Source organism: Budorcas taxicolor, chromosome 22 (genome assembly GCF_023091745.1).
Source record: "Budorcas taxicolor isolate Tak-1 chromosome 22, Takin1.1, whole genome shotgun sequence".
Classification (NCBI taxonomy): Eukaryota; Metazoa; Chordata; class Mammalia; order Artiodactyla; family Bovidae; genus Budorcas; species Budorcas taxicolor.
In genome coordinates, this window is record NC_068931.1 from 33,020,483 (window position 1) to 33,041,313 (window position 20,831).

The 20,831-nt window shown below is 42.7% G+C and overlaps 1 protein-coding gene across 1 annotated transcript in view; it reads left to right on the forward strand.

Moving 5' to 3' along the window:
- Positions 1-20,831, forward strand: part of OSBPL1A (oxysterol binding protein like 1A) — a 210,961-nt gene that overhangs the window by 119,626 nt on the left and 70,504 nt on the right. Inside the window, exon 16 of the mRNA XM_052660236.1 lies at positions 3,220-3,382. Within this exon, the coding sequence (XP_052516196.1) occupies positions 3,220-3,382 (163 nt within the window). The remainder of the gene's footprint in view (positions 1-3,219; positions 3,383-20,831) is intronic.

The window sequence follows — 20,831 nt, forward strand, 5'->3', positions numbered from 1 at the left end:
GCACATGTTGGGTTTTACTAATTTTGTGAAGCTATGTGTTCTTTGAACAAGAATAGGGTAGTTATCCTTTGAGTCCTCCGTGTGCGTGAATTGACACACACGAAGGTGAAGAGCAGCACTTAGAACTGCAGAGAGGGACTGCGTGAAGGTCCTGTTTCTCTCACAGCACAGTTGCTAAACTAGCAAATGAGAGTTTGGAGACAGACTCCGAAAGTAAGACGAGGATTTTATGAAGTTACACTCTGCATAGCTTGATGAGTAGTTTACACTATTTCCAGTGCAGGTATCCTCCCAGTGTTTCTGAATTACTGAGATGATAGCGGGGTTAGATTTGGATTGTTCCAGCTGACTGTTCCAGCTCATTGATCTGATTGACCAAAAAGCATCCATGCCAGTGAAGTATGTTTTTAGGTGCTTCTTTGCAGCTCTTCACTAGTGTAGTTTCTATGCTACGCACACCTGCTGTCTCAGCTGCATCCCTTTTTCGGATGGGGACGTGTTGCCATTCAGCAGGAAGTTTGAGAGTAACATGCCTTCAGTATCGCAGATCCTGTTAGACTTGAAACTAATACACGTGTCCTCAGATCAGCTGACAGATAATAGCGAGGTGAGATCCAGTCTCTGGTCAGAGCCTCTTCTCCACCTTTTGTTTCCACCCCTTTCCCTCCTTCTCTGAAGACCGTCTTCTCTGAGAACAGATGTTGAGGCAGCAGAATACAGGGATGCTTGCTTTTCATGGATAAAAAGATCAGGATTTCGAGTATAATCTTGTTGGGAGAACTTGATATTTTGGAGCCTCAATCATTTATTTTGCCCCTTTTCTGAAATCTAGGGATTGAGTTTTGGTATTTAAATTTAACATAGACGTTTTAAAGCATTAAAACCAATTTTTTTTCAGTAACTATAGCAGTTCCCCCCTTTATCCTTGGGCGAGGGTATGATCCAAGACCGCCAGTGGATGCCTGAAACTGGATTTACTGAACAATGTGTATATGTACTGTTTTTTCCTATGCATATGATTACATACATAATCATATACCTATGATTAAATTTAACTTATAAAGTAGGCACCGTAAGAGATTAACAATAAAATTAATAAACTAGAACTTACATATTTTTTACCCAAAAGAGGTAATTTAGTTGATTCTTATGTAGAACAGTTGGAGAAGGAAATGGCAACCCACTCCAGTATCCTTGCCTGGAAAATCTCATGGACAGAGGAGCCTGGTGGGCTGCAGTCCATGGGGTTGCAAAGAGTCAGGCACGACTGAGCGACTAACACTTTTTGAAACACTATGTAGAACAGTACAGTGTCAGTAGCACATTTGCATTTTGATACTTGAGCAGCTAAAAAAAAAACCTAAGCTTAATGAAAGAGGAGTGGATAGGGGTGAAAGAGTTTGAATCTGCAACGGTGTTTTTTTGGAATCTGCAGCAGTGCTGATGTTTTTCCATCTAAAGAAGGGTTCGTTTTGGATATTATGATGAATTCTATAGTCCTTATTTATAGATAAATGAATTGCCTGGTCAAGTGGAGGAAAAACAGCTTTTTTTTTAAGGTTGATTTCAGCTATACCAAGAGTATTTCCTCCTTGGATATAAAATTTTAGATTCTAGGAACATTTGCATGTATTTTTCAGTTTCTTAAAAATTTTAAGTATATACCTATTTAATTTTTTCCTGTTTTCTGGGTCTTCTCTGCACATTATTGCTGTTTATATTTCATTATTGTAATTCTAATAATAAGTACGTTCCTATAATGATAATAAATACTAAGGTACCCAAGGACTAGAGCTGTTACCAAAATAATGAGGGTTTAATTCTGTTTTTATTACACACTTAGCATTTTCTGGTAGGGCTATATTTTAAGTCATATCTGGGATTCTTGGAGCATTGTCCCTATACGTGTGACTGTGGAGTCAGAATGTGGAGGAAGATGCTGTGTCCTTGGGGACCACAGGAAGGAGACTGAGAGAGAGGCCAGGAAGTGGGAGCGGAGTTCAGCAGAGTGCAGCTGGGAGCCGTGGGGAGAAGTCACCAGGGTGAAGACCCAGGGGCAGGTGTTTTGACTGGAAGGGGTTTTGGAGGTCACCCCAATTTTGCCCCGAATTGTTGGAATAGCCCCTGGCTTTGGGCCTGGAGGGAGAAGTCCAAAAGGCTCCTGATCTGGACCCAGCGTCCTCCTATGCACTGCTGCTTCCTGAAACATCGGATTTCATGCGTTGAGATTTGAGAAATAGGTTGTGCTGTTGAATTTTTTTCTTTTTGTTTTCTTGAAGACCACTGAGTTGAAGCCACTGATGAGACTCTTCCATGGCAGTAGAATCCTGATTTTATAGGTAAAGAAACAGGCACAAGAGAAATCTGAGATTAGGTGGATCCCAGCTCTTCCAACTCCTGCCTAAAGACCCACGTGACCCCTAGAAGTTGAGGGAGTTGATGGAGTAGCTGTGATTTTCAGAGTTCTAATACAAGAGTGGATGAAACTGTTCATACTGAATCTGGTACCTGCTATTTTATATGAGAATTAGACTACTTATATTTTAGAAGGCTTTAATTAACTTCAAATTCAGAAGCTCTTGAATTAAATAGGAAGAACAGATTATATCATCAAAGGAGTATGACTTTGCCTTCTCTATGATCTTTTATTTATTTACTTTTGTTCACTAAACTCAAGGTAAAATATGCAACCAGAATCAAAATCTGGATTGGAAAATGGTCATTAAAACGTCATTACCTAGCCTCTTGTTTCTCTTTATTTGATAGACCAACTGTTTTGAGAGTAAACCGGAGGATTATGTCTTAATCTTTGATGTGGTTCACATTTTAATATTTACAACAGTTTTAATTCTTTATTTTGTTCAAAAGCTGGTTTAATTTGATTAATGTTGAATGAAATACTATTTAAAATACATTTTTGTATGATTTTCAAATTGACTGATGTCCTTCTACTAAGGTCCTGATCACTTGGGCTGAATTTGTTTGCTTTTTCTTAATCTATTTGCATTGGCTGGAGCTGTTATGAAAAGAGTCCCCACGGGAAGAACAAAATTAGCTTAGTAATTTTGCTCTTTCAAGTGTGCGTATGTAGCACCACTGTTTTCATTCCTGATGTTGCGATTGAACTGGGTCTAACGCGAGTTATTTTCACATCCTTTTGAGTAAGTCTGTCTCTCCTGTCACTCTGAAGTCTTTTTTGTATTATCTGTTTTCTTCTAGGTGAGGAATTTTAAATTGGAACAGGAACAAGAAAAAAACAAAATTTTATCAGAAGCGCTGGCGACTCTAGCCACTGAACATCACGAATTAGAGCAGTCTCTGGTTAAAGGTTCCCCGCCTCTGAGCATCTTTAGTGAGGACGAGTTCTATGATGCACTGTCAGGTAATTCTAGAACCCCGCCATCTGGGTCTTTGGTAATTCACAGTTGACCACCTAAATGTCGTTTTAGGGTAGATGTCACCTTGAGTTCCCTGGAGTAAACAGATGGAAATGTGTTGCTACAGCTCCCCAATGACCTACTTTTGTGTGATTTTTTTAAGGCAGGAGCCCGAAAGTTTGAAACAGAAGTCATCACTGAGTCTGCCTTTTTGACAGCCTGTGCTCTGGTAGGGCCAGAGGGCTGTGAATCTGGTTTATTATTTCATTCATTGACTGTTAAATACCTCCTGGTACAAGGTGCTGTTACCTGTTAAAGGACAGAGAGGTGGATGGTTTATATCCTCAGAGAGGTTTAAGAGTAAAGGACACAGATAAGGAAGAATTGGTTATGGAATTGGTTAAGGAATATGGTATGCTGGGTAACGAAGGGAGAGGTGAGGCCACGGTGTACCTGGAACAGAGAAAAGGAAGAACCTCCCTTGGCCTCAGAGCAGTGCAGCACCCTGGCAGTGGGCAGGGGCTTCAGAGCCTGATCCTCTGAATTGAAATCCTGCCTCTGACACTGGTGTGAGCTGTGTGACCTTGGGCAAGTCCCATGACCTCTCTGGTCTTCAGCTTTTACCTGTTTAAAATGGGGATAATTACAGTTTCCGTTGGAGTGGGTCGAGTTGGGATTAAATGAGTTCATTTGTTCAGTAGTGCCTGACAGGTACCAGGTAGTCAAAAAATGGGCGATGTATGTGGAGGGGTGAGAATGACTTTCAAGAGGAGGTACTGCTGAGTAGCTTTGACTTTTTATGAATTTCCTTTGGAATGTGAGGTGGGTGTGGGCAGAGTCATGGAAGGAATCCTGGAGGGGCTGGCTGGAGACGATTGAGACTGAGAACAGTTCTATGTGAGGAAATTAAGCGCTTATTTAGTAGATGAACGTGTGCAATTGCTGGGTCTCAGAGAACTTGACGGTGGAAGCAGGAGATCTCAGTGGACATGCAGTTAAGGGGCACATTCCTAACAGGGAACTAAAGGAAGCACAGTGAGAGGTCACAGAAATGAGAGCTGCAGAAAGTTTGGTTAAGGAAGTTAAAGTGCTGTGATGATACAGGACAAGGAAAGTGATGTTAGTGGACTTAACAGAGAAGAGGTTCATTGCAGAAGATCAGCAGAGCACACAGGAACATTAATTTTAGAAGTGTGACATGATCAAAAGATGGGGGAAAGCTAATTCTAACAACCAGATTGGGGAATAATTAGAGAAAGGATTGTAACGACTACGACGATGGCTGTTAGATGGGGTATTTGTGAAAATAGTGATTTAAATTGGAAAGAGAAAGTAGAAATCAGATTTGAAAGCAGTGGAATGAGTGGCGGGGTTAAAGGAGGCTTTTAGCCTGATTGGGGGAAGGGGGGAGAGGTCACTAAGGCTGCTGACATGTCTTCCCGTCTGTCCTCTGCCACATCCTGTACCGTTATCCCCTGTGTTCCTTCTGTTCTGATATCCAGAAAGAGATGTGAATGTAAAAGAACCTACATGCTTCAGCTGCTCATCATTGATAATTTTTTAATGTATATATTTTATGAAATATAGTTGACTTACAATGTTTCAGTTGCACAGTAAAGTGATTCAGTTATACATATATACATATATTAATTTTGAAATTATTTTCCTACGGGCTATTACAAGATATTGCCTGTAGTTCCCTGTGCTATACAGTAAACCTTTGTTTGTTGCATTCGTCATTGATGTCTTTAAAAAGAAATTAATTTTTAAGAAAAATCTTGTGATAAACAGTTCAAGAGAGAAGTTCTTATAGTGGTGACCAGTGAAATTTTCCCTTCATCCCTTATCCTAATTGCATGCTTCCTCAGAGGTTCTTGTTAACAGCTTGATACATTCTCTTGCAGACCTTTTTAAAGCAATCCCATGTATATGTGCCTGTGTATCTATGCTGTTGTTTTTTTTTAAATGGTGAGTGGAAGTAGCTATGTAATTGTCCTGGGTCTGCTTTTCATGTTACAATGTATTTTGGAAATATAGACCAGTATATTTCCCACCGTACTACAACTCTAGCTCATTCTTGTTAAAGGTTCCATGAAAGTCAGTGATACGGTTGAGCAGAATTTTCTGTCATTCTCTGCCTGATAGACACTCAGGGGCTGCTCTCATCTTTCTGCTTCTCGGGTGTATTTTAACATTTGTTTCCATAGTCGTCTCCTCGGGGAGAAGGAGATAAAAAGAACTACAGTCTCTCGGTCAGGACTGGAAAATGAATTTCCTCTGAAGTGCCAGTTCAGGGCTGTTTGCAGTACCTGCCTCTTGCTGGGTTGCTGTGTTGAGAAGGATCCCAGCGCGGAGTCAGCGTCCTGCTGAGTCCGCGCGTTCCATGTGGCTGGAGGAGATGAGGGAGAGGGACTGTTGCCCTGAGTGACAGGCGAGCAGTGACAGGTCCCTGCCCTGCGTGACCCACCTGAGTTTTATTACTTTTGCCTGAACGTAGTAGCCTTTCTTGGGCCACTCCTCCTGCTTCCTGCCGCAAATCCTGGGAATCCTTTGGTGCAATGTAGAACTCGATTAGAATTACGAGGCGGCTACCCAGGGTTGAAGTCTTCCCCTGCTGGTGACCCAGCCACGTAATTCACTGAGATCATAAAAGCCATCATTTGGGAATGACTTCATCTTCTCACTGTAATCTACACATTAACCTTCGTTCCCACTTCCTCTTTCTCTTCTGTTACAAAAGAAGTGTTCCCTTTTAATTAAGGCCATTTCCTCCTGATTGGTTCTGGTACCCATCTCCAGAACTTTGGTTTAGCTATTTTTTCACCTACAGTTTCTTCCCCCCCCCCCTTTATTTTTTTCTTCAAGTTTTATTGAAATAATTGACTTACAACCCTGTCAGTTAAAGGTATACAGCATAATGATGGGGCCTAAATCATGAAATGATTATCACAAGTTTAGGGAACATCCATCATCTCATAAGGTACAAAATTAAAGAGATAGAAAAAATTTTTTTTTCCTTGTGATGGTACTTCTAAGTTAGGATTTACTCTCAACTTCATGTATAACATACAGCGGTGCTGATTATATTTATCCTGATCTATGTCACATCGTTGGTTATCTTGTAACCAGAAGTTTGTACCTCTGGAACCTCCTTTCATCTATTCTCCCTCCCGTTTCTCTGCACCTCCGAGTAACCAAAAATCTGAGCTTTTCCTGTGGGTTTATTTGCTCTTGAAGCAATGTAATTGACCTATAACACTGTGTTGGTTCCTGTTGCCCGCCCAGGGATGCCCTTCCCTGGTGGCTCTGACAGTGAAGAGTGTGCCCACAATGCGGGAGACCCAGGTTCGATCCGTGGGTTAGGAAGATCCCCTGGAGAAAGGAATGGCAACCCACTCCAGTGTTCTTGCCTGGGAAATCCCATGGACAGAGGAGCCTGGCAGTCTGCTGTCCTTGGAGTCGCAAAGAGTTGGACATGACTGAGCGACTAACACTTACTTACACAACGTAGTGATTTTATATTTCTGCACATTTTTTAACGGTCAGCTTAAGTCTAGACATGTGAAAGTTTATACCTCTTCATCTCCTTCACCTGTTTCTTTCAATACCACGTTATCTTAAATACTACCTTAGAATTCCTATAATAGTTTCCCATTGCTGTCAAAAGAAGTTACCGTAAATGTAGTGGCTTAAATAATGCAGATTTATTCTCTCAGCTCTGGAGGTTCGAAGTTCTGTAATCAAGGTGTTGGCAGGCCTGTGTTGCCCTGGAGGCAGTAGAGATAATCTGCCCCCTTGCATTTCCAGCTTCTAGAGGCCACCTGCATTCCTTGGCACGAGGCCTCATCCTCCCGTCTTCAAAGCCAGCAAGTTGACTTCTGATCTCTCTGACCTTCCTCCCTTCCTTTTATAAAGACCATAGCAATCACAACGGACCTATCTAGATAATCCAGGGCAACCTCCCCAAGTCAAGGCCCTTAACTCAGTCACACCTGCAGAGTCCTTTTTCAGTGGAAGGTGACCCCTCCACAGGTTCCAGAGACTAGGAGGGACACTTGTTCTGACTACCACAGTTCTGGAATTTGTTTCTCCAGCCCTGACCTCTTGTGAAATATGTATATACTCAGTTGTTAGCTGGATAAATAAAAGATGGATTCTTGATCTTCCTCCTAGGTCCTTTTCCTCCTGGAATTTGCTTAATTTTAGTAAATGGCGCCTCTTTCATCCCCTAAAGCTGGAAATCCGGGAGATTCATGGCACTCTCAGGCCCCCTCCACGAAACACAGCCTAGGGCCCATCCGTTCTGCCCTTCAGTCTTACCTTGAATCCATCTGTGTTCTGTTACTGCAAGGTGATCATTAAAGGTGTAGGTGCTGCTGCTGGAAGACTGTTGATAAACGGTGGTTCTACCAATTCTTGTAGCCTTTGGAAAATGACTTCACTTCCCTGTGCCACATTTCTCCATCTGCAAGTGGGTCATAGGATTATCGGGGGGAATAAACAACTCATGTGTGTACTGTAAGCAGTGCTGGCACACTGAGGGGCTGCCCCACCTTCACTCGCAGTATCGTCACCTGCACTGCACCTGCTCTTGTCCAGCCTCTTAACTGATGGCCGTGCTTCCCACCTTGCCCTCTTCTGTACATTCTGTACATACCACCCACACCAATGCTTTATAGACAGTCATGGCATCACATTCCCCTGCCCAGAATCTTTCAGTGGCTCTTCACTGCACCTGGAATAAAAGCCGAACTCCCTAATGGGCCTGCCAGGCTCCCGACGTGAACCCCACCCTGCCCGTCCCTTGTTCGTTCCAGCCACACCGGCCATCTTCCATCCTCACCACGCACACGTGACAGAGGCTGTTGGGTGGGAGGTAAACAAGAGCAGAAACAAGTATACACACTTGCATTTCATATAATTTCTGAATCAGAATAATAGAGTAAATCAAGCCTACCTTAATGTTTAAAAGAAATGAGAAAAGTCTTTTAAAGCTACTTCTTTTAAAATACTTCTAAATAATTTTCAGTAAATGCTTAGTCTGCTTTTTAAAAGTCAGTTACAACTTGTTACTTCCTTTAAAATTAAATCCATGTGACTTCCTGTTTTCCCTTTAAATTTTTTTAGATAAGCAGGGTCAGTGGAAATGTACTACAGTAGGTGAGACAAACCTTGATATAAGCCTACAGTGTAGAATATTTTTTCCAACCCTACGCGGGTCTTTTAATTATTTAAATTTTTTTTTCAATATGCTCAGTGACTTAAGATTTCATCAGATCCCATACGGCGAACATTCTTTCTCACAAATTGGGTTGAATTCCATTCTATAACAGATGAGAAGGCATTAAACCTAATGAAACCTCACTTCCTGTCTTCATTGCATGTCTATCTTTAAGGAATGAAATGGTTATGTTGAGTGAAATTTCTGATACTACTACCTATAAGTGAACACTTCCTGGGAAGAGGGCTAAACATGCATATGTATTAAAACAAAGGATTTAATGAGAAACTAGAGACTGACTAGTTCTGTAGAAGAATTCTATTGTGCAAGTAAAACACAGAAATTATAATATGTAGTAGGTTCCACGTTAGGGAAGAATGAAGCAGCTCCTTCTGCATGTTCCTGCCATCTTTCTGCTCTTTCCATTGCACCCGCTTCTCCTACCAAAACTCTCAAATGTCTCTAAATGATCACTGTCTCCTCTTCTGGGCAGCTTTTCCCACTCCCTCAGGCAGTTAGTTGTTTCATCTTCTGCGTTTCTTGCCTTTACATTTCTTTCAAGGCCCTTTGGTTGTGATGTGCCAGTCTCTTTTCAGTGGTAGTACGTGTGTGCTCAGTTGCTTCAGTCGTATCTGACTCTTGGCAACCCCGTGGACCATGGCCCACCAGGCTTCTCTGTCCATGGGATTCTCCAGGCAAGAGTACGGGAGTGGGTTGCCACGCCCTCCTCCAGGGAATCTTCCCGACCTAGGGATCAAACCCGAGGCTCTGATGTCTCCTGCATTGGCAGGCAGGTTCTTTACCACTAGCACCACCTGGGAACCCCATCTGATGGGAGAGACCCTGTCTATTTATATTCCTGAAGTACTTAGCACAGACTAAATTGCTCTCTAAACGTTTATTAAGTGCAGGTTGTTGAACAAATGTCATTGATATTTCTGCCCTCCCTAAAAATATATTGGTTTTCAATCAAGAACACAAAAGAATCCATAACACTTGCTAATTTCATGCAGCCTGCGTGCTCCACTTTGGATACTGTGGGGAACAGGAGGGGTAGGTGACAGAGGGAGTGAACTGGGATGATTTAAAAGGTAAAATTTGTTCTCCAGGAATTTACCATCATGTGGGAGCTAAGAGACTGGCTGTCAGAGAGAGGGGTAAATGAAAAAATAGCTAATGGGGAGAAAATTAAAGGTGCTTGACCTTATGCATCGCTAGTGATTTCCTAAGGCATTATTTTTGAAACGTTTCTTAACCAGTTAAATAACTTCATGGCTCTTGCTCTTTAGTACTGGTCTGGGATAGCAGTTGCACAAAAATTTCTGCCTTTTGAATTTTAAAACTTCAAAATTTATTGTTTTTCTTACTGTCTGTTCGCTTTCCTTTTTAGAAACATGTTGAGATCAGTTGTGCAAAAAAGGCTTTTTTGCTTAAACTCTTAATGCTATTTTGGTCAAAATGCGCATGAATAATGCATCCAAATCCTATAGTGTAGATTGGCAAAACCAGTGGAAAGTTAGGTTATGAAATCGAAGCCAGCTTTAGCATGTCTCAGCAGTTGCAGGGGTGGGTGCTCATGTCTTTTTAAATCAGAGCTGTAAGAGTGGAGAGTGGTAATATAATGACTTTGATTTTGTCTGGAGGAGAGTAACATAGGAAGTTATGACCCTTGTGAAATAACGTTTAATCCAACAACTACAGTTGGATTAAACTGAGAAAAGTAATGACATCTGCTGAGAGTTTCACATAGAAGATGCAGGGTTTGATCAAAGTGACCAGAAGCGTGGGCAGGAAGGCTGATAAGATACCATGTGTTCCGTTCTTTATGTTCCTAAGCCCATTGTCCTCCTGCATTTTAGGTTTTTTAAAATTTATTTATTTTTACTTATTTCGTTTTTTTTTGGAGGGGGCTCTTGTGGGTCTTTCTTGCTGTGTGCGGTCTGTCTCTAGCTGTGGCTAGCCAGGCTGCTCTTCCCTGCGGTGGCTTCTCTTGTAGAGCACAGACTCTGGGTGCCTGGGCTTAAGTACTTACGCACATGGGGCGCGGGCTCAGTTGCTCTGTGGCTGTGGGATCCTCCTGGACCACACACCAAACCCGTGTCTAACTGCGTTGGCAGGCAGGTTCTTACCCACTGTGCCACCAGGGAAGTCCTGTGGTTTAGTTAGTTCTGAAATACCTGGACATTTCCTGCCTGGGCCATTTCTGTGAGTCTTTACTGTGGTCTGGACCTGCCCAGGACTTGAAGAGCTCACTCACTTCTGTATTCCTATCACTTTTTCCTCTTGTCCTTATTTATTTATCTATTGAATGATTAGGCATACTACCTTGTTCTTGCCCTGTTTCTCGTTACATCACTTTTTGTGCATTTCTTTCCTGTCTTTCCCTAAGCCTGCATTTCCCTCAAGAACAGAGACCTTACCATGTGAACTTGAACACGTTCATTGGTTGGTGTGATGTGCAGCAAATTGGGTACCACAGACTGTGACTGTTATTAAACACCTTTTGTATGGAATATGGTACAGCAGTCTGTGGAAAATCTTAAGTAGTGCCAAGGGCTCTTAATCTCACTTTGTGCTTATAGCATTAAAAATTATCCAGCAGCTTACTCATGATGTGTATATGTTGTAGGTAAAACACTGGTGAACGTGATTTATCCTTTGTGTGTGCGTGCATGTTCAATTGTGTCTAACTCTTTGTGACCTTATGGACTGTAGCCTGTCAGGCCCCTCTGTCCGTGGAATTCTCCAGGCAAGAATACTGGAATGGGTTGCCATTTCCTACTCCAGAGAATCTTACGCAGCCAGGGATCGAACCTAGCACTTCAACCTTCATCAGGATATTAGTACATCTCTTTATCTCTCCCGGGTAATCAGTTATTCCTGGTCCCCATCAGCTGTCTTTATCTTTCAGAAATGCTGTGTCCTATACAAATACCTTTGACCTGCATCACCTTGCTCTTCTAGCATTCTCTCTTGAACAGCCTCTATTTACGTTTGTTCTCATGATTTCCCAGCAGCCACTCTTGACCGGGTCACCACTGTCACAGGCTCAGCTGCCTAGGTGCATGGTCCTGTCCCAGTTTGCATCTTTGTCAGCCTTTTACCAGCACTTCAAGTTGCTGATGCCCCCTTCCTTCGTGGAGCGCTTTCTTTACTTGGTTTCCAGAATACCACCCTCATTTGATTTTATTTCTGTTTCCTTTGCTAGTGTTCTTGCATCTTTCTCACTTTTGGTAGTAGAATGTCCTAGAGTGAAGTCATTCTTTTCTTTTCTGCATTTACCCTCAAGATCAGAGGTCCCCAGTCACCTGGTCACAGACCAGTGTTGGTCTGTGGCCTGTTAGGAACCAGACCACACACCAGGAGGTGAGAGATGGGCTAGTGAGTGAAGGTTCATTTGTATTTACAGCCTCTCCCCATTGCTTGCATGACCGCTTGAGATCACAAATGACGGTGGCCTTAAAAATACGTTTGAGACAATTTCAGATCTCCATGCATTCTGAATTAAAGTCAAGGTAGAATATTCTAAGATTGCTAGAAAAGCACTGAAAAGCCTGCTTCCATTTCCAGCATTCTCTCTTTGTGAAGCAAGGTTTTTTGCAGTACAGCAATCAAAAAGTTCACGCAGTAGACCAAACATAAGCAGTGCAGTATGGGTGTCACTGTCTTCCATCAGCCCTGGTTTAGTTGCAGGAAAACAAGCTCAGGACTGCCACTGATTGTGCATTATGGAGAGTTGTATCATCATTTCACTACATATGCCAGTTTAATAATAATAATAGAAACAGATTGCACGATAAATGTAATGCGCTTGAATCGTCCCAAAACCATCCCCCACCATCCAGTCTGTGGAAAAATTCTCTTCCACAAAACCGGTCCCTGGTGCCAGAAAGGTTGGGCGGTGCTGCTCTAGTGCCCTTCTGCTCAGAGTGAGTTCTGAGTAGCGTTAGCGTCACGTGGGAGCTTGTCGGAATTGCAGAACCAGAGGTCCCAACTCAGTGAATAAGAATTGGCAGTTTTCTTCACATCTGCAGGGGATTGTCCAGACATTAAAGCTTGAACAGCTTGCCTTGCGTGACGTCACCTAGTCCCACACCTGCGAATATTGCCCGAATTCTGATAAATCTGTCAGTTTGTGTCTGTAGACTCAGTCTTGTCTCTGAATTTCAGACTCCTGTCTAATTATCTACTTGGCACGTTCACTTAAGTGAGATCTCCTAAGTGTCTTAAAATGTCCAGAAGAGAATTCTTCACTACTGCTCACAAGCCTGCCCCTCCTGCATATTTTGGTGGATGAAGGATGCGTCTTTACAATTGCTTCAGCTGAGGTTGAGAACCTTTGAATTATCTGTCATGGACTGTGGGTTGTTTTGTTTTGGTTTTTTAAAAATTGTTCTTTGATTTCTTTTTTTTTCGGGGGGTCGGGAGAAAGGTGTCGAATCTACGTTCAGTCCATCAACACATTCTGTCAGCTCTTTCTACCACATTCAGCAGAATCTGACCCCTTATCATCATTCCACTCTCACCACCCGGGCCCCCGTCATCTCTCGCCTGGATTGTGACAGCTTTCTGACTGGTCTCTCTGCTTGCATCCTCATCTCCGGCAATATTTCAAGTGCAGCGTTCAGAGGGACAGTTTCCAAACGTGAGTCGCTTCAGATCAGTTCCCTGCACGGGACCCTTTAATGGCTTTGCTTCCAGCTGGAATAAAAGCCAGGTGCCCTCCGTCTGGCTGCCTGCTGCCTGCTGAGGTCTGCCCTGTCCTCCTCAAGTCCCTTCCTTCCATCACTCCTCAGAGGCTGTCCCTGCTCCTGCCAGGTGTGTCCCCTCAGGCCTTCGCTTCCCCTCACCCGGAGCTCTCTCATCCCAAACATCTGCAGGGCTTACCCCTCCACTCCGTTCCTTTTTCTGCTCAGAAGGACCGTCACTGTATCATTTTCTCTCCTTTTTCTCTTGCCTTAAAAAAAAAAAAAGAATCTTTCACACACATTGTTCATTTGTTCCTGGACTCCTACAAGTAGAGTATAAGCTCCTCTGTGAGGGAGACGTTTTTCTTGGTGCCTGAGTAGAGATTCAGTAAAGAGTTCTCCAGCAGGGTAAGATGGAGGTGGAGTATTCTTTGTGGAGGAAGCTAACGCACACGAAGGTAGAGAATTGTTTTCCAAGACATCGTGAAAATGCACTGTGGCCGAAGCAGGGGTTAAGTGTTCCAAATGCTGAGAACTGGTGATGAGATGAAGCCACAAAAGTAATTCAGGACCAGCCTGTAATGAGTCTTGTGATAGGGTTCTGCTGAAGAATTTGCTTTTTAATCTGTAAGTGATGGGGAGCAGCAAACAAGTGTACCGATGATGTCAGGTTAGTATTTTATAAAGTTTCCTTTTTTAAAGTAAACATTGTGAATTTTTATAATATGCTTGCATTATACTAAGAATTGGAAATTAAGAGCAAATAAAGCATGATCCCAGCTCAGGAGTTTACAATCTGTTAGCAAGTGAGTATGTTGAGAGTTAAAATTGATTTGAGGTCCAGGTGTCCTTCATGAGAGATGACAAGAGTTTGCATGAAAGCAACTTGGATGGAAAGTTTCAGTTCCTCTCTTTATTGCTTTAATGAATACATATCCTGACCTTTGTTCCTCAGGGAAGCTTGCTTGACATTTGGGCTAGATCAGATCCCCACTGTTGATGCCCATGCATCATCAGTTCAGTCGCTCAGTCATGTCAGACTCTTTGCGACCCCATGGGCTGCAGCACACCAGGCCTCCCTGTCCATCACCAACTCCCGGAGCTTACTCAAACTCATGTCCGTTGAGTCGATGATGCCATCCAATCATGTCACCCTCTACTGTTCCCTTCTCTTCCCGCCTTCAATTATTCCCAGCATCAGGGTCTTTTCCAATGAGTCAGCTCTTCGCATCAGATGGCCAAAGTATTGGAGTTTCAGCTTCAGCATCAGTCCTTCCAATGAATATTCAGGACTGATCTCCTTTAGAATGGACTGGTTCGATCTCCTTGCAGTCCAAGGGACTCTCAAGAGTCTTCTCCAACACCACAGTTCAAAAGCATCAATTCTTCGGTGCTTAGTTTTCTTTATGGTCCAACACTCACATCCATATATGACTACTGGAAAAAATAAAGCTTTGACTAGACAGACCTTTGATGGCAAAGTAACATCTCTGCTTCTTAATATGCTATCTAGGTTTGTCATAGTTTTTCTTCCAAAGAGCAAACATCTTTTAATTTCATGGCTGCAGTCACCTTCTGCAGTGATTTTGGAGCCAAAATAAAGTCTATCACTGTTTCCATTGTTTCCCCATCTATTTGCCATGAACTGATGGGACTGGTTGCCATGATCTTAGTTTTCTGAATGTTGAGTTTTAAGGCAACTTTTTCACTCTCCTTTGCATTTTCATTAAGAGGTTCTTTAGCTCTTCTTCACTTTCTGCCATAAGGTGTCATCTGCATATCTGAGGTTATTGATATTTCTCCCGGCAATTTTGATTCCAGCTTCTGCTTCATCCAGTCTAGCATTTCTCATGATGTACTCTGCATATAAGTTAAATGAGCAAGGTAACAATATACAGCCTTGACGCACTCCTTTACCGATTTGGAACCAGTCTGTTGTTCCATGTCCAGTTCTAACTGTTCCTTCTTGACCTGCATACAGATTTCTCAGGAGACCAGGTAAAGTGGTCTGGTATTCCCATCTCTCAAAGACTTTTCCACAGTTTATTGTGATCCACACAGTCAAAGGCTTTGGCATAGTCAATAAAGCAGAAGTAGATGCTTTTCTGGAACTCTCTTGCTTTTTTGATGATCCAGCAGGTGTTGCCAATTTGATTTCTGGTTCCTCTGCCTTTTCCAGATCCAGCTTGAACATCTGCAAGTTCCATGGTTCATGTACTTTTGAAGCTTGACTTTGAGAATTTTGAGCATTACCTTGCTAGTGTGTGAGATGAGTGGAATTGTGCGGTAGTTTGAGCATTCTTTGGCATTGCCTTTCTTTGGGATTGGAATGAAAACTGACCTTTTCCAGTCCCGCAGCCACTGCTGAGTTTCCCATGCATCGTAGCGCCATAGCATTTCCTGTAGTTGACATTTTATACAATTGTTTTTTTTTTTCCCTGCCCTGTCACTCAAGCAGATAGAACATTCCTTGAAGAACGTTGCACCCCTCACAACTGGCATAGATTTCGGCACAGATTAGGAGTGAAGATATTTGAGTGAAAAAAATTTGGGGGTACATTTCAAAGGCTAAATTGAACTTGAGGATGAGTTGGTTGTGGAGGATAGTGATGTTCTTAGACTTTGCATCTCTTTACTGAAAAGTCCTACTTTGGCCCAAAGCATCTCAAACTCCAAATAATGGAAACTGGACTTGTCATCCTGACCTGCCCCCTTGTCATCCTGACCTTGCCTGTCTTGGCTGATGGCTTCCTTGTCTACCAACCGTGCAAACTACAAATGTGAAAGTCATCTCTTACCTGCTTTCCTCACATCCTCCCCATTTCTGAGTATCTAGTTGTCTTCTTGTCTTTCTGTTTCTCCCCCAGTGTTCATGGTCAGTGAATCCATTAAGTTATAGTCATTGTTACAGTGGCCCTGGGATGCTGATGCATCAGAAGGTGAAAATGTTAGTTGCTCAGTCGTGTCCCAGCTCTGAGATGCCATGGACTGTAGCCCGCCAGGCTCTTCTGTCCATGGAATTCTCCAGGCAAGTATACTGGAGTTACTCACTCCATTATTCTTGCCTGGGGATCTTCCCAACCCAGGGATCAAACCCAGGTTTCCTGAGTTGCAGGTGGTTTTTTTACCGTTTGAGCCACCAGGGAAGCTCAGAGTCGTCTGTAAAGTCTCAAATGGGTCTTAACCTCTCCCTGACAGAGCATCCAGCGGCTCCATACTCCGTACTTACAGGGTCAGTATAGACTCTGTGATCTGACCCACTTTGCAGCTTTATCTCTGATGACCACATCTTTCCCTCCTGGCTGCCCTCCTCTCTAGCCATGCCAGATGTTCTTGGACACACACCTTGTTCTTTCAGGCCATTGGACTGTTTGCTGTTCCCCTCACCCCTGGTATTCTCTTTCCTTGCCTTGAATTCTTAGTTATCATGGCAGCTCAGATGCCATCTCTGCATGGAAACTTTCCCTGGTTTCCCTAAGGTGACTTCTTCAGCTCTTCCCACACTTTGTGTAAACATTTGTTTACTTGTGTGTCATTCACTAGCTTGGACTTTGACTACTTGGAGGGCACCACCCATATCTCATTAATCTTTATAAACTGTTTCAGCAACAAGCCCTTTACCTGGTATGTGGTGGCTATTTGGTGAGCGTTGATTTATTAAACTGAAGTCACATGAAAATACTTCATTTTCATTTGTATGAATTACTTTGTAACTGGTCCTTAGTTCTAGAATTATTTTCTTTGTAGAATGTATGCATAGGTGACCTTGAAAATGATTTTAAGAATGTCAACAAGACAAATGGGAAGCTCCAAATTTAGTCATCCAAAACAGATAAAATTTTCAATAGCCCATACACCACATTTTGAATAATTCCTCATCTGCAATTACATGTGCAGATTTTGCAAGTTGCGGAAAACAGTAGTAGATTTAGTTGCTTGGGGACATGCCAGTTCTTTAAAAAAAAAACTCTGTGGTAATCAACACTATACCATTTGGTTCATTTTGACCTTGCGCCTCATTTGGGGAGGATATGTCTAGAATGGCTCTGACTCTGGTCACTTGCTGCCAAGATTCTGTTTCAAGCTTTTGTCACTTCCTCTGTAGGTTATTGTAGCAATCTCTTGGCAGCCCCTTCTGGACTCATCCTGATTCCTGATTTTCTGTTTACAATTTATTTTGGATGTGGTAGGCCTCATTGATTTTCCTTGTGTCCTTTGTGTTTACTATGTTATTTTTTTAGTCTGTAAAATTGTATTTTAAAGCTGAATAAAAATTTAGCACTGATAGTTTCAGGTTGGGTTACTTTGGGTTACCTTGGACATTCTTAGAACATGCCTGGTTCTTGGGGAAACCATAAACAATGAAGGTATTAAGTTGAGCGTGTGTGCCTCTTGACCATTTCCTGTTAACCTTAAGTAACGGGGAGGGGTTATTTGGACACTATCCACAGTCTTCCACATCTTGCTCCTTTGTACTGTTTGTTCTCAAGCTAGTTTTCAAAGGTCATGTTAAAAAAATGTTTATCAGGAGAACATAAGAATCGTTGGCTTGTTTCTATTGTTAACTTTATGACCTCTACTTTCAGCCTTTTAATAGGAATAACTCAAAAAAAGTAGCATAGAGGTAATGATCCTCTTAATCTGAAGGGTTTTTTGTAAGCCACTTTATTGAGATATGATTGACATACAAGTTGTATATCTTATACAACTTGATGAGCAAAGTTTCCAAAGCCAAGTTAACCCAATCACAGCAGTTGGCTTCCATGATGTTTGGTTGAAAGGAGGAGATAGTGTTCAATCCAAAATGTGTTAGAAATAATTTTAAGTCCCCAACTTGGACAGAGCTTTCAAGATCTGGGCCATCAGAGACTTGTAAACAAGCTTTCTACTAAGACTGTTGATTTAATTGGGAAGATAATCAGGCAGAGATTTTGTCTGCCTTAAATGCGTGTACATGAACTAGAGCATTTATCTTGTGGGAAATAAAAGGAAGAGTGAAAGACTAATTTTGTTCAAAATCTCGCTATGGATTTTGTTAAAATCTCTGCTACTGTGTTTAAAAATACACCTGTATAAAAATCCATCAAGATTGCTCTGTGTCTGTGTGGCTTTGCTTCGTCATTGGCGTTGAGGTGAGAGATGACAGGACGAGAATATAGTCCACACATCTGGCATGATGGATATGTGGCTTTGGCTTGACAGGTTTTTGTTTGCTTGTTTAAGTTTTGTTTTGGTTTTATTGTGGTAAAATATACATAATGTATGGGCTTCCCTGGTACCTCAGACGGTAAAGCGTCTGCCTGCAGTGCAGGAGACCTGGGTTTGATCCCCAGGTCAGGAAGGTCCCCTGGAGAAGGAAATGGCAACCCACTCCAGTACTCTTGCCTGGAGAATTCCATGGATGGAGGAGCCTGGTAGGCGACAGTCCGTGGGATCGCAAAGAGTCGGACACGAGTGAGCGACTTCACATACATAGTGTGTATATCATTTTAGCCATTTTTAAGCATGTAGTTCAGTTGCATCCAGCACATTATTGTGCAACCAACACTGCCATCCGTTGGCAGAACTTCTCCATCATCTCCCAAATGAAACTGTACCCACTGACCAGTAACTCCCCACCTCTGTGGGCCTGTTTGTTTTTAAAGCATGTACAGTACTCGGTTACTATCGTGACCACCATATGACGCATTAAGCACAGTCTTTCCAATACTTGATACTTTGCACTAAGGCATTAATGTGTTGCCCAGTAACACTGAATGGCAGATAATGTCTGCTCTATTTGATATGTGTAAGTTCAGGCAAAATTGAAAAACCTGATGTTTTAAGATTGAATTATCACCTTAGTTGCACTAAGATCTGTCACTTGAAAATTAATCTTATAGGCAGGCTTCGCCTTCTTAATCAATAAACCTCCACAGTGGCTGTGACCTTTGCTACTCTGGTAAACATGTTTGAATTTAAATATATCTGAATCCGTGGGTCTGCAAATGAAAGGATGCTTTGGTGGAGGCAGATTGGTACGACTCATACTATGAAGGCGTAGAAGTTGAGGTTGGCTCCCTATTGCCAGTGGGCTTCCCAGGTGGCTCAGTGGTAAAGAGTGCAGTGCAGGAGATGTGGGTTTGAAAGATTCGCTGGAGAAGAAAATGGCAACCCACTCCAGTATTCCTGCCTGGAGAAGCCCGTGGACAGAGGAGGCTGGCAGGCTACAGTCCATGGGGTTGCCAAAGAGCTGGACACGATTTAACAACTAAACAACAACCTTATTGCCAACAAAGTAAGTCTAAGCATGTAGTACTATATACATAGTACTAGAAGTAACTGAGTTTTTGAACTTAAACATTTACTAAAGTACAGTTGTTTTACAGTGTTGTTAGTTTCAGCTGTACAACAAAGCGAATTGGCTATACATATATGTGTATCCCTCTTACTTGGATTTTCTTCCCATTTAGGTCACCACAGAGCATTGAGTAGAGTTCCCTGTGCTATATAGTAGGTTCTTATTAGCAACTGAGCTTTTCGTTCTCCATCAACAAGTTTTTATCTCGAGGACACTGTGAATCACGTCATTGATCTCATTTCCTTCTGAAGCTAGAATGCTTAGAGATGACCGGGCGATTTGCTTCTAGCAGGTGTAAGAACCTCATGGCAGGTACTGGGGTACTACCCTGTTCCTGCTTCATTTTATACCCTCCTTGTCCCACTGCCTGCCCCTGATTCTTGTTCACCCTGAGTGGTCAGCTTCATGTCCACCCAGCCGCCCCATCACCACTCCTTTCTCGTGTCGTCCACTCCCGCCTCCCCAAATGTTCTCTTCTCCCTGCCGTGGACCATCCGTTCCCTTTGCTCAGGACAGTTCCTCTATTGTAACTCTCTCCCCTACCCCCACTCTTACTCCTTGTCAGCTTACTCAGCTCAACCATCAGTCACAATCTCCTCTAGACACCCGGTCCCTCACTGGGTGAAGTTGGCTGATACCGCCTGTGTGACCCATTGCCCCCATGCAGACTTCTGTTCTGGCACCAGGAAAAAAAATTCACTGAACTCACGTGTTCACAAAACAGTCTGCCTCTGCTTAACGGTGGACAGGGACCGGATCTTACTGTTCCTTGAATCCTGTCATGCCTTGCACAAGATAAAGAAAGAGAAGAATGAATTAATCAGTGTCAGATGTGGTAGATGAGTCACCATAAGAATTCACAGATGATCACTGGACTGACTTTGCAGTATCGAGGTTGTTGGTGACCTTTGGTAGAGCCCTTCAGGGGAAGGGTGGGCATAGCCTGATTCTGTTAGAGGGAGAAGGAGGTTGGGAGCATGGAGGAGACAAGGAAGAGTTGGGAGGAACAGGGAGAGAGCCTAGGAGAGGGGGCAGAAAGAGGAAGTCAAGTGGAGCGATCAGAGTCTATATTGCCATCTTACATGTGTCTCTAGGGGTAAAGCATAGCGCTCCCATGCTTGGGTGAAGGTGGTTGGTCTCCAGCTGGTGTTCAGTAAGGTGAAATCTTATTTTGAGTCAAGTCTTTACTTCACAGCAGCTCTTTC